This window comes from Beta vulgaris, chromosome 1 (genome assembly GCF_026745355.1).
Source record: "Beta vulgaris subsp. vulgaris cultivar EL10 chromosome 1, EL10.2, whole genome shotgun sequence".
NCBI lineage: Eukaryota > Viridiplantae > Streptophyta > Magnoliopsida > Caryophyllales > Amaranthaceae > Beta > Beta vulgaris.
The window spans coordinates 45,790,173-45,803,619 of NC_079202.1; the positions used below are offsets into that span (position 1 = coordinate 45,790,173).

General features: G+C 32.3%; 1 protein-coding gene across 1 annotated transcript; it reads left to right on the forward strand.

The window, feature by feature from the left end:
- The first annotated feature begins 9,920 nt into the window (after positions 1–9,920).
- On the forward strand, positions 9,921–12,042 carry LOC104892628 (ethylene-responsive transcription factor RAP2-4). Its single transcript, XM_010678613.4, has one exon. The coding sequence runs from the start codon at positions 10,537–10,539 to the stop codon at positions 11,677–11,679; it is 1,143 nt and encodes a 380-aa protein (XP_010676915.2). The 5' UTR covers positions 9,921–10,536; the 3' UTR covers positions 11,680–12,042.
- Positions 12,043–13,447: the final 1,405 nt, after the last annotated feature.

A 13,447-nucleotide genomic window follows, 5' to 3' on the forward strand; every position in this document is an offset into this window, starting at 1 on the left:
AAGTGAGTTTTTTTTTTAAGAAATTTGGTTATAAAAGGTAGTTTTATGAAGAAAAAAAATCATTATTATATTAGGTTTCTTACACCACTTCGGCTATACTATATCTTTATTAATAAAAAATACCCAACTACTATCTCTTCAATTTAATTGTACTCCGCAAACTCTGATTATGTCTATTTGTTTAATAAAATAATATTTAATAACTAAAATATAAATTATCATCTTAAACTACATATTACAACAAGTGTTCTCATTTTTTGAAACGGATGAAGTAATCCAATCAACTATAAACTATTATCTAATATAATTAACTACTCCCTCCGTCCCATAATATAGTGTCTATTTCATTCTTGGTGGGTCAAACTTTCAAATCTTGACTGAATATTCTCATTTGTATATATAAAAAAATATATTCTTCTTGAATCTTGTTAGATTCATCTTAATGTGTAATTTCATAATATCAACTTTTATATTTTTATTAATACGGAATTGAAGATATTAAAGGTCAAAGTTACATCTTGGAGACCGTGTAAAAAAGAAACAAGCGCTATATTATGAAACGAATGGAGTAATAACTAGTATCTACCCCACTAATAGTCACATAGGGCTAATATTATATGGAAAATGATAAAGGGCTATGTATAAGGTGCTTAAAATGGAAATAAAAATTTGAATCAAGTATTTATTACCTCAATTGAAGTGAAATTTTGTCATGATTTCTTAAACTGTTTCCAATTAAAAAAATGTATTAAATGCTTATATGTAGCCCTTAGGGCTACATATAACATAACCCTACAAATATTGCAACTAGGAGTAATTAAAAAAGATACTACTACTATAATTTCATGTTAATCAAAGCCTGAACATGCTTTACGAAGTTATTCAACAAGATCTTGGCTAAGCAATAATTTCTACATGGTCAACCAATAGAATTAAAGCACTATAATGTGAACACTCTGATTATTATTTCTCCTGACTTGACTTCACGTCATAAATAGCCGTTATTGTGGATCCTAAGCAACTAAATTAACAGTACGCGACCCTTTTTAAGAAGCGTGTAAAACACTCGCCAAATTACAACTCTACTAAATTCATTGCATACTTGCGCGTGAATTCACGTGCAAGTTTAAAGCAATGAAGTTGGAAAGCTCAAGTAAGTTAGCGCCGCAAATTAGGAGAAAAAGCACGTGGTCGACCACGTGACATGTTATCCACCACAGTTTGGTCATTGGTGCTTCTCGTTTTGTGCCGTAACCCCTGCGTTTTTCGAGTCTTTTGTTTAACTCTAGACTTTAGTTAGGTTACCTAACCATGGTTATAGTTATAAATATACTAGCATCTCTTTCCCTTTTTTTTTTTTTTTTTTTTTTCAATTTGTGACATTTTGCTGATTGGCTCTTGCTTGCTAGCAAGAGTTATTGTCTTATTGAGGTTTATGATTTACGTCAAAAGAATGAGGAAAGGAGAAAAGAATTAAGCAGTCTCAAGTTGACTATAGAAATTAAGAATTAGCCTATGTGAAAGGTTTTTTTTTTCTCGTTTAATGGTTGACTTTAAGAATTTGCTTGCATTAATTGGTTTTTAATTTTATGTTGATTAGATGAAGATTTCATCAGCTATATAATTTAGTATTTGATTCCACGTAATTGTGACACTGTTAGTTAACGTGGAGTTTGGATTCTCTAGAGTTGTTAAATAACTCTATAAGGTAGAGTTTGAGTAATATTTAGCGTGATACGTGAATTGTTCCGCAATTAATAAAAAAGGGAGAAATCATTTAACCCTGAGAAGTTACTCAACATGTCATCAAGTTGGACTATTTACTAAATTTTGATTTACTGAATTTTTGTCTCATAGCCTGATAGGAGGGATTTTTGTAACATCAAGCTATGTGGGACTATATGTATAACATCTCTAACTAACTAATTCTATATATTCAAGTTTCATTTTTTTTGTTTCCTGAATCCTTTTCGTTTCTCATATCACAAGATTTTTGATGAGGGTGTTAAATTGCTTCCAAGCAATTCGAAATCGACTCGGTCAATGCTTGACTTGCGTTGACTTGAAACGATGTTTGACTTAAGATATTTTCGAATCGGGTATAACACAAACTTATTTACACTCGACTCAATCAATTAATTAACACCACTTCAACTACCTATATAAACCAATCTTATAGTCAACTAAATTATTTTAAAATAATACGAGAGTGCAAATTTCCTATCTCACATCCAACTTAACAAGAATCTGTTTTCAATCAAAGAATAAATATTTGATATTCATATGGTGCTCTATTAAGACATGACTTTACATGATGCATATATCTTGCATGCTTTAGTGTAAAAATTGTTATTCTTAGGAGCGCAATTCAATTTAGAGAGCATGTACCATGTCGATTCATTACGTGACATATTGTTCATCATGCCTAGGGCCGTCTTGAAGATTTTGGGTCCGCGATTTTAACATGATAATTGGACCTCTAAATTTATAGAAAATAAAGATGGAAGGTTAGAGTTCTAAAGATGAAAAGTTGAAAATTTAAAGATAAATCATTGACAAATTTATTAAGGGTGAGAAACAAGGGTTATTTCTTCAAATATGAAGTAAAATTTTCAAAATAATATATTTTGGGGGACCTGTGCTGTTGGGCTCCTTGCACATCCTCATTTACCCCTCTGATCATGCCTAAGGATCAATTAAGTAAATAATAGGTAGAACTACTTTTTCTTTATTATTTGAAATATAATAGGTAGAACTACTTTCCTTTGATGATATTTGATCTTTTAATTAGGTTTTGGCAATTAATTCTCCAATTTCATAGAAGTGGCTGGCAAATTGTCAATATGATCATCATCTATATGCTCTTAAACCCCAAAATCCAACGGTGGTTGTACGTTGTTGTAGCTTTACGTCTCCATCCAGTCATCAACTAAATGATGTTGTCCAATTAAAGCCTCCTAATTGTATGTTACGATAATCAAGAAAGACCAAATTTTTGCAATTGAGCTTTAAACCCACTAAAAACTAGTCCAACACGTTTTTATAATTATCCTTTTTCAACTTTTCCAGAGGGTTCCTTTCGTGGATGTCTTTTTCGTATGATTAGAAATGGTGAGTATTGCGCTGTTTATTTTGATCAAATCTCATCCCACTATAAAAACTAATTCTTGTTTCTAGTGGTCTATATTATTCCACTAGAGAAGTATACATTATCATCACCTAATTATTTAACCTCTAAATGTATGTCATAGGCCTAAAACTCAGTTGAAACAGATTAAAATATTTTGGTCGTAACTAGTAATTTATTTTTGTGATAAGCCTTATCAATCTACTCCAAAAAAAACCTTAGTTTAAAGTCCATTATTAATTTTTTATGTAATCTTGTTTCATTCATTCATTTGGTTGGTGCTTACCTTGCAACCAATGAACAAATATTAACTTTTTATTTTATTTTTCCTTTTTGTTTTCGAATTTCAAGCCATTGTGTCATCTTTTGATTTTTTTTTTTTTGCCATGCTTCATATGATTTAAAGAAACATTATTAGTCATTGAAAAATTCAATTTCCGAATTAATCACATTACAAAGTCAAGACTTAATAATGGTGCTAAAAAAGACAACACACACAAAAGAGTTAATAGGTGGTGGAAGATCAACAAATTACGTTTTAATTTCCGACTATTTATTTGTTAGAGATTTCCTACTTGTCCAAAAGGAAAAGAAGTTAATTTAGATAAGCTATGTTGTTTTTAGTGGGCTATATTCTTCCATTGTTAAGGTGATTTGATTTATGTTATTGTAATCTAGTTATATATCAATCTAGTTTGATTGGATTTAAATTGGTCCAATAATGATAAAATGCAAAAAAGAAAAAATCACGAGCTACAATGAATTTGTGAAGCAACTTGACAACACCTTATGGTTAGAGGTCATGATCAATGGGTTTTGATGAGTTGTCATCTTTGAACAAACTATGTTGATAGAGTTCACTAGACCCCATTAAATTTGAAAAACATATGTGTTTCTTCTCATCATTTGCCTAATAAGACATCCATCTTGCTTTATGCTACACTTCTATTGGTGTTTGATTTGATTATGGTTTAGTTAAGACTATAAACTCATCAATTTAAGGAAAGTATGCAGGAGTTTATTGTTAGATTTTCTTTTTCTTTTGGGTAGATGAGATGTGTGAACTGATTTTGGAGCCAGTAAATGAGTAAATTATTTTAAATCACTCTTTAATATATAATTTCTTTTTCTTTTTAATTTACACATTTTGCATATTGGTACTATTTACATACTTCGCTTTGACCATATATATATATATACATGATTTTGTGTAATCTTGTTAAATTTGTAGGTCTCTCCATGTATTTCCGACATATAGACTTTTATAGTTTCTACTTATTTTTAAAAGAGTTCGTATTGTGTCGGACTCGTCCGACACAATCAGCCCGTCGGACCACTTCACTTGAGTTTCAGGTAGTCTTCATTTTTTTTCAGGTAGTCTTCATTTTTTTTTTCAGGTAGTTTTCATTTTTTTTCAGTTAGTCTTCATTCTTTTTCAGTTAGTCTAAATGAAAGTAAGTTACCTCTAAATGAAAGTAACTTAGGTCTAACTAAAAGTAACTTAGGTCTAAATGAAAGTAACTTAGGTCATTTTTTTTTCAGGTAGTCTTCATTTTTTTTCAGGTAGTCTTCATTTTTTTTTCAGTTGGCCCATTATTTCTTTCAGTTGGTCCATTTTTTGTTTCAGTTGGTCCATTATTTGTTTCAGTTGGTATACATATTACGAAACAAAGTCCAACTGAAAGAAAACAAAGTCCAACTGAAAGAAAACAAAGTCCAACTGAAAGAAAACAAAAGTCCAACTGAAAGAAAACAAAGTCCAATTGAAAGAAAACAAAGTTCAAATGAAAAGAAAACAAAACACTAACCTCTGCTTTCTCCACTATTTCACCTTTTCCCCACTTCCACTTTCCTCTCTCTCTCCTCCTTCACGCGAGGTGGATGAGCAGGATATTTTTGCATCACTGTAACCGATTCTTGTTCGAAATGATACTTGTACAATTTGTACAATTTTGTACTTCACTGTAACAAATGTCCATAATGATTTGTGAATTTGTAAAATTTTGTTCGAAATGATACTTTTTAATTCTGTACTTCTAAATTCAGTATATGATGGTGTTATGTTATGATTTTTTTGTACTTTTTCTCATTCGTGCAGAAGGTGTGGAGAAGAAATATGGCAACCATGGTGAATCTTCTCATTCGTGCAGAAGGTGTGGAGAAGAAATATGGCAACCATGGTGAATTTATATGAGAGGGGTAGCTGAAGGTGTTAAGTTGTGATGGAGAAGAAAGAACGCATATTATATCAGTTGCTCTATAATGAACTTGGGCCAGCCCGTCTGACCAAATGTTTGGGTCAGACGGTCTGACCCAATACTATTAATTATCAAATTTGTATATTCACAAGTGTTAAATTCAATTTATGTAAATTAAAAATAAGCAATAAAGATGGTAACAGTGTAGACAAAACGAGTGCCATATGTAAGACATAACCCATATATCTTTTTTAAGAAATCCCTTACTTATAACAAAACAATAAGGGAACATGGCAAACATAAGCTAGGGTACAATACAAAAATATCTATTCAAATGTTTTCAAAAATCCATCATCAAGTAAGGTTAAAGACGATATCATCAAAGATTTGATCTTTTTGAATTTTGTTTGCAACTCACTAAGGCTAAAGAACATTAAAATGATGTATGTGAATGATATCCAATATTAAGAAGGAAAAATGATTATATAGAAGAACTCTTACTACACTAGACGATCCAAACTTATTTTTTGTCACCTTAGTCGTGATATTACCAACGAATAATTTCTACATAACGAAGAAAACTATGTAAACACTAACTCAATTTTTGTCTAAAAAAATTTCCATCATATATTTGATTGGTGTACCTTTTTTGCACCTATCTATATTTATTATCTTTAAAAACAATATAATTTTTAGAGGCAAAAGCTTACTTCCTTTTGGAGAAGTTCCTATATCTAATCAAGGAGCAATGACTAACGTACGTTCATCCCATCGATATATGTAAATAACTGTGTAATTTTTATCAAAAGAAAAAAAATGCCTAGCGTTGCTTAAAAAAATAATAATGATTGTATGATAAATGACAAGATGTTGTTTAAGAAAGTATTAATATTGTAAGAAAAAAGACAAATACTGAATAAGAACTTACAAATGTTGTACAATATAAAAATTAATCGCTGATTGTTGTTCGATTGGAACAAAATTTGTTCCTCCCTAAGGGTCTGTTCTTCCCAACTTATTTTTAGTTAAGTTCAGTTCAGTTCAATTCAGCTCAGTTTAGTTCAATTCAGTTCAGTTTAGTTCAATTCAGCTCTGGACAATACTTTTACTCTCACATATCACTATTCATTTCAGTTCAGTTCAATTCAGTTCAGTTGCGTTCAGTTATTTAATGCCGAAGAGAACATACCCTAAATGAACCTTGGCAAAGCTCTAACTAAGTTGCAACGATTTAAATTCCTTGCTTATCTTGTCAAACAATACTTTCACCATTAATATCTTTGATTATCTATAAACAAAAAAAAACAAAAATAATATCTTAAAAGTATGAATTTTTTTTATAAATACGGTCTAATTTTAACATAAAATTAGACAAACCCAAGCCTATATTATCCAAACAAATCCATTCCATCTCACTCTAACCTAACACTATCCCTATACATCTCGTACAACCTAATCATTCCTTATCTTACCCTTCATTTGTTTTCCTCTGGATCTCGAACTATAATTGTAGACACATAATCGTGTCTCTCCATTTAAGGGTCCGATGATGAAACATACCCTGTTCTTAATTGGTCTGATCCAAGGGCAGAACAGTCTGAAAAGGCATTCAAAAATCATTTTGAAAAGTGTTAAAGTCCTATTTTAAAGCCCAATTAATTATTCATGATAATTAATTATATTTTGAACCCAATTCTTTGAAATTGTCAATTAATTATTTTATTTTAATATATAAATATTTTCTAAAGATATTTTCTATAGTTAAAATCAGATTTTATCCCGTAAAATTAGATTTCCAAAATTAAAGGATTAAACAAAATTTTTTAAAACGCATTTTGATAAAGCTGACAAAGGCACGAAATGAGTCAGGCTGGTGCGCCTGACCCACCAACCTACGCCCAGCGCAGGGCCTTGTGTTTGGGGCACGTTTGTGCGTCAAGCGCAACTTTGTCCACCTGTGTCAGGTACTCTAATCTGCACCTGACACATGGATGTCTGATTCACATAGAGTCCAGTGTCAAGCGCATTTATCTGCGTGAGACGCGACATTTCTTTCTTGTCTTTTTCAAAACGTGTACCATGTGTACACTTTCGACTGGGCATGCATCACACGCTTGACACATCAGCCTGCCAGAGCAACTAGCACGTAAGGTGCAGTGTCGCTTTCCCTATAAATAGGTCTGATTTTCGTACTGATTTCAAAAATGGACTTTCCACATTAACGCACTTCGAACTCGACGAATATATTACGAACCTCTCTATGTATTACAAAAACTCATACCTTTCAAACGCAAACACATTCATACATATACATTCAGATCTTCATGCTTCATGATTGCTCATCTTAAAGTTTGTCAATCTCGCAGACCCAATCCACGGTATAATCTTGAGGGCCATTGAATAAATTCTCTATTTTTATATTGAAGTTACTAATTGTTTCTTTCAGGATGTAGATCTTTAATATAAAATCGTTCGACTGTATATTCTAATCCTTTTAATTTCCTTTTATTTATTTTCATACATTATTATATGCTTGCTTGATTATTCTATACATATTATGTGATTATCTTGCCTTGATGTTTTTATCACCCACATATTATTTTTGTTAATCAAGACCTAAAGAACTGTTCTAATATTAACCAGATCAGTTTGGACAGCCTGTTAGGTTCTCTGTAATATTGATTGCATAATAACATATCACTAAAATAATAGTCTTTTATGTGTATCCTAGACCAACCTAAACTTATTATTTTTAGGGTGCTTAAAATATTATGTGGTTATTTTATTGCATAAAACTTGACATCAATCGATATTTAGTAGAGGCCAGCAATGGGCAACATGGTTCCTGATTGCGTTGTACCTTCACCCCCGAACTCAATCTTTTGTTCAATTTGACCATATATGAAGTCTAGACGGAGAAATCTACATTGGATAAGTCTCTAATTTGTCCTACGATTTCCCAATATTATCCAATCAGGTTTACGAGTCTACCTATAAAGACTTGATGGCAAATTCAAAAACGTTTTCAATACAAAAACCTTTATAGTGGGATAGTCAAATACAAATACGTGCTCATCCCGGGTAGGCGAAAACTTACAATAATAAACAAATTTAAGAAATAACTCGGCATATTTACTGAACGGATTAATCTAGTCAATAAATCGGTTGAAAAATATGATTGATGAATAGATTAAAATTGTAATTAATTAGATTAAACTAGTCACTATATTTTAAAAAAATCGTTTTCTTTTTAATATTTGACTTGAGCCGTTATTTAATTTTAAATAAAAAATAGGCGATATCTTAAATATATATTGCGACAAATATAAAAAAGATGCCAATTAACTATATATATAAGTATATAATGTGACATGCTAACATATAAACCACCAAATATTTTCAAAATGAATTCATAAATAATGTAATAGTTAAATTATTGCAACTAAATTATAATTAAGAAAGTATATCTTTATGTCTCTCAAAAACACTATTTAATTTGATTCATTAAGGGCCTGTTCTCTTCGGCATAATACAGCTGAACTGAACTGAACAGAATTGAAATGAATAGTGATATGTGAGAGTAAGGGCCTGTTCTCCCAAGCTTATTTTCAGTTCAGTTCAATTCAATTCAGTTCAATTCAGATCAGTTCAGTTCAGACCAGTTCAGTTCAGACCAGTTCAGTTCAGTTCATACCAGACTTTTACTCTCACATACCACTATTCATTTCATTTCAGTTTAGTTCAATTCAGTTTAGTTGAATTCAGTTCAGTTCAGTTCATATCAGTTCAGTTCAGTTCCGTTCAGCTGTTTTATGCCGAAGAGAACAAACCCTAAAAGTATTGTCAAGAGCTGAACTGAACTGAACTAAATTGAACTGAACTGAATTGAAAATAAGTTGTGGAGAACATATCCTAAGAGAGAGGACGATAGAAAAACTTAAAACAATATCATCAAATGAATTTATTTTTCAATTTTTTCAATCCACACCTTTTGTTTTGGGGTCGATGGCCTGACGGGTTAATATTCCATGATTTGATTAGAATGAAATTGTAAAGGTTTGGCAACAATCGATGTCTAGCTCGTCGTATATGCTCAAATTGTCTTTCATCCTTTTCTTCTATTTGGAATCTAATTTCTGACAATATCAGAAAAGTATTTCGTAAAGATGCATAAAAAAATATTTTGAAACCACCATTTTATAAATGAAAAAAATTAAATATACTTCTAAAAAAAAAAAAAAAAAAAAGCTATTGCGCCTGTGGGCGTGTGAGCCTATGAACGCGGCAATTTGGTCAACACCGAAAACAAGCTAGACCCCAACTGAAAATCAAGTAAAACTTCCACATCTTTACCGACACGTGGCAAAATCACAAACAGCTGTCGTTCAAAACTCCACGTGTCAAACACCCATTTGCCATTTACCACTAAACAGATTCTGCTTACGTCATGCTGAAAACCGTTTACCGGGTGTTGAGAAGGGTAAACAAAACAAGGCAGTATTAGAACAAAAAAGACAAAACTACCCTCATAATTTAATTAAAAATAAAAAATACAAGGGTAGTTTTCTCCCTTATAAAAGTGGCTTCTCAGCATTGCACCCATAACACAAGAACTCAAAAAAGCACCCAAAAAAAAAAAGTAAGGCAGAGAGTTTCCATTTTTTCTTCACCCATCACAAAAAATTTAGTGAGCCTTCAGAGTTCTCAGATCTGGTTAATCTTCTAGTAATTTGTTTTCTCCCCCTAATTTTTCTCTGCAACACCCCGTTTTCTGGTATCCCCTTTCTGTTAATTATCTGTCTTTTTGGTTTGAAAGTTTTGATCTTTGGGATTTATTGAATTTGAATGCTTTATTATTATAAACTTTCTATTTATGGAAATTTGTATGAACCAAAAATCAAACTTTTAAGTGAAGATAGGTGTTTTCAGAAGTGAGATCCACTTTTTTTTATAAGATTTCTCATTGATTTTTCAACTTAGAGGGTGAATTTTTGTTCCCTCAAAGTTGGGTTTTTTAATTTTATAAAGAGAAGAGAATTCTATTTGTTTCTCCTTTCTCTTGCTTTTGTAGAGATTAATTTTTATTTTTTTTTTATAAAAATCTGTTCTTGATTTTTCATAAGAAACAGGTTGAATTTATTTTTCTTTGAATTTCAATTTCTAAAAAAATTAAAAAAAAAAAAAAAATTAAATCTTGGGTAATTTCTAAAAATGGCAACTACAATGGATATGATTTATAGTAGTAGTAGTGATTGTGCAGGTTGTTTAGACCCACTTGGGAATGAACTCATGGAAGCTCTTTCACCTTTCATGAAAACCAGCCCTTCTTCATCTCCTCCTCCTTCTTCCTCTCTCTCTACTCTTCCAGAACATTCCACCATTTCTTCAACCTCAACCTCAACCACCCAATCATATTCTTCCACCTCATTTTCTCTCTCCTCTTTTCCTCAAGATCCAACTTCTTTCTTCCAAGATGGTTATTGCTATTCACAGCAAGCCCCCTTTTTTGGGCTCAACCATCCTGACCCATCTACTTCTCTTGGGCTTAACAACCTCACACAAGCCCAATTCAACTACCCAATAGCCCAATTCAACTACCCACAAGCCCAACAACAAGTAACCTACTCATACCCACCTCCACTTCCTTCATACCAGTCTACAAACATGAACAGTTTTCTCTCTCCTAAGCCCATACCCATGAAACAATCGGGTACCCCACCAAAGCCCACAAAGCTTTATCGGGGTGTCCGACAACGTCACTGGGGAAAATGGGTGGCTGAGATTAGACTCCCTAAAAATAGAACCCGACTTTGGTTGGGTACTTTTGATACAGCTGAAGAAGCTGCTTTGGCTTACGACAAAGCAGCTTATAAGCTTAGGGGTGACTTTGCTCGACTAAATTTCCCAAATCTTCGTCATGAAGGTGCCCACATTGGTGGTGAATTCGGCGAGTACAAACCCCTTCATTCTTCTGTTAATGCTAAACTTGAGGCTATTTGTGAGAGTTTGGCTAAACAAGGGAATGAGAAACAGCAGGGGAAATCTGGAAAGTCGAAGAAAACCAAGGGTGTTGTTACTGTCACCTCATCGTCTTCTTCATCATCTTGTTCTTCTTCTCTTGTTGCGGCTGCTTCGTCTTCGAACGATGATCAGCCGCAGCAGCAGCAGCAGCAGATGCCTGATGTTGTTAAAGCCGAATGCGCCTCCGATAGCGAGGTGGGATCTGGTGGATCTTCGCCGTTGTCGGATTTAACATTTGGTGATGCTGATGATTTGGGGGTGGAGAATTTGAATTACTTGCTTGAGAAATGCCCTTCTCATGAGATTGATTGGGATGCTCTTTTATCATCTTGAATTTGTTTTGTTATACTAGTATAATCATTAGGAAGTTTAAGTTTAAGTTTAATGTGTCATCAGATCACTAGTAGTCTTATTATGTTTTATGTGTAAATTTTTCTTTTTCCTTGTTAGGTTTTTAGTGGGTAGTCAGGGGAGTCATCTCTGCAATGAAGTTTTTGGCAATTGTAGAGGCTCCAAATTTATGTACACCCCATGATTAAGGCAAGTGTTTTTTTGATCTTGCCTTTGATCATTGAAGGGTAGCTTTTTTTTTTTGTTAATCTAATGTTTTTTTTTGTTCATAGTAGATGGATCTAGAATTGTAATTTGATGACCATTATTAGTGAAGTATTATGTTATTATCTTGTATTATTATTATTTTTGTTTACGTACTATAGTTAGTTGGATCTTATGGTTGAAATATTGTAGTGGAGTTAGATATTTGGATCATAAATTCAACAAGGGTCACATGTTGATGATTCGTACAAATTAGCATATGGTGGACTAAAAAAAATCACAGTCGTACTCATTCATGTTAATTATGTAGGGTTCAAAACTTGGATGGTGGACTTTAACCATTTTGTGTTGATTTGAGATTCATACGATTTAAATTTGGTCCGAAAGTTTGGTGAAATGCTTATCCAGGCAATAATTATTGATAAAGTAAGAATTGTAATAGCCATTAATTTCTATGTTAATGGTGTACACAATCATAAATTTATTTGACTATTAGGGCAATATGCCAGATTTTCGGAGAGCGAAGCTTTTACACAATTATTATTAGTTGTAGATCATAAAAGCTCGCAGATAATGTGAATGAATACGATAGAAACATAGATCTTAGATTGAAAGTAACTAGAATCTATTTCTGTAAACTACTCAAATTATTTTGTTTTCCTGTTTCACTATAAAAGAAGACAAGCTCTGATTTAATGATTGTATGTTTTTTGGGAGAAAATGAAGATATTATTCGATTTACAAAATTAATAAGATTACAAACGCATTCAAGAAACATGAACAATATTATTTTGATTACAATTATGTCTGTGATCATGTCTTCATCATCTAGTATGCTTACTTATTTGCAAATGAACACTTGGTTAGTTACATTTGCCAATGAAATTTCGCAAATTAGATCCTACACCGAGGTGTAGGATGAACATCCTACACCTTGCCCATGTGGCTGACTTTTGGCAATATTTTTGAAAGTGGGCCAGCTCTTTCTCTCTCATCACGTGGAACAATTTTTTTAATGTACAAATGCATATGATTTGGTGTACAATAATCTACGAGTGTACATTTGGGGATTTTCAGTGATCAAAGCAATGACCATCAATGTACATTGTGATTTTATTGAATTTCGGTATGAGATTGTAATTGTACATATTGAATTTCATTAGTGAACAAACATCAAACACACCAGTGTACAAAGAATGAAAATTACTCACTTGAGATATTTCGGTATGTGACTGTAATTGTACATATTGAATTTCATTATTGAACAAACATCAACACAATCAGTGTACAAAGATTGCAAATTACTCACTTGACATCAACTTCATGAATTGGTTTACTTTCAGCTGGGGGTTGTCATTGTACATTTTGATTTTATTAATGAACAACCACGAAGCCAAGGATGTACAAGGAGGTTGAGTGTGGAAAAGAGAGAAGTGGTGAATTTCGGTATGAGACTGTAATTGTACATATTGAATTTCATTAGTGAACAAACATCAACACACCAAATGTACAAAGATTGCAAATTACTCACTTGACATTAGCTTCA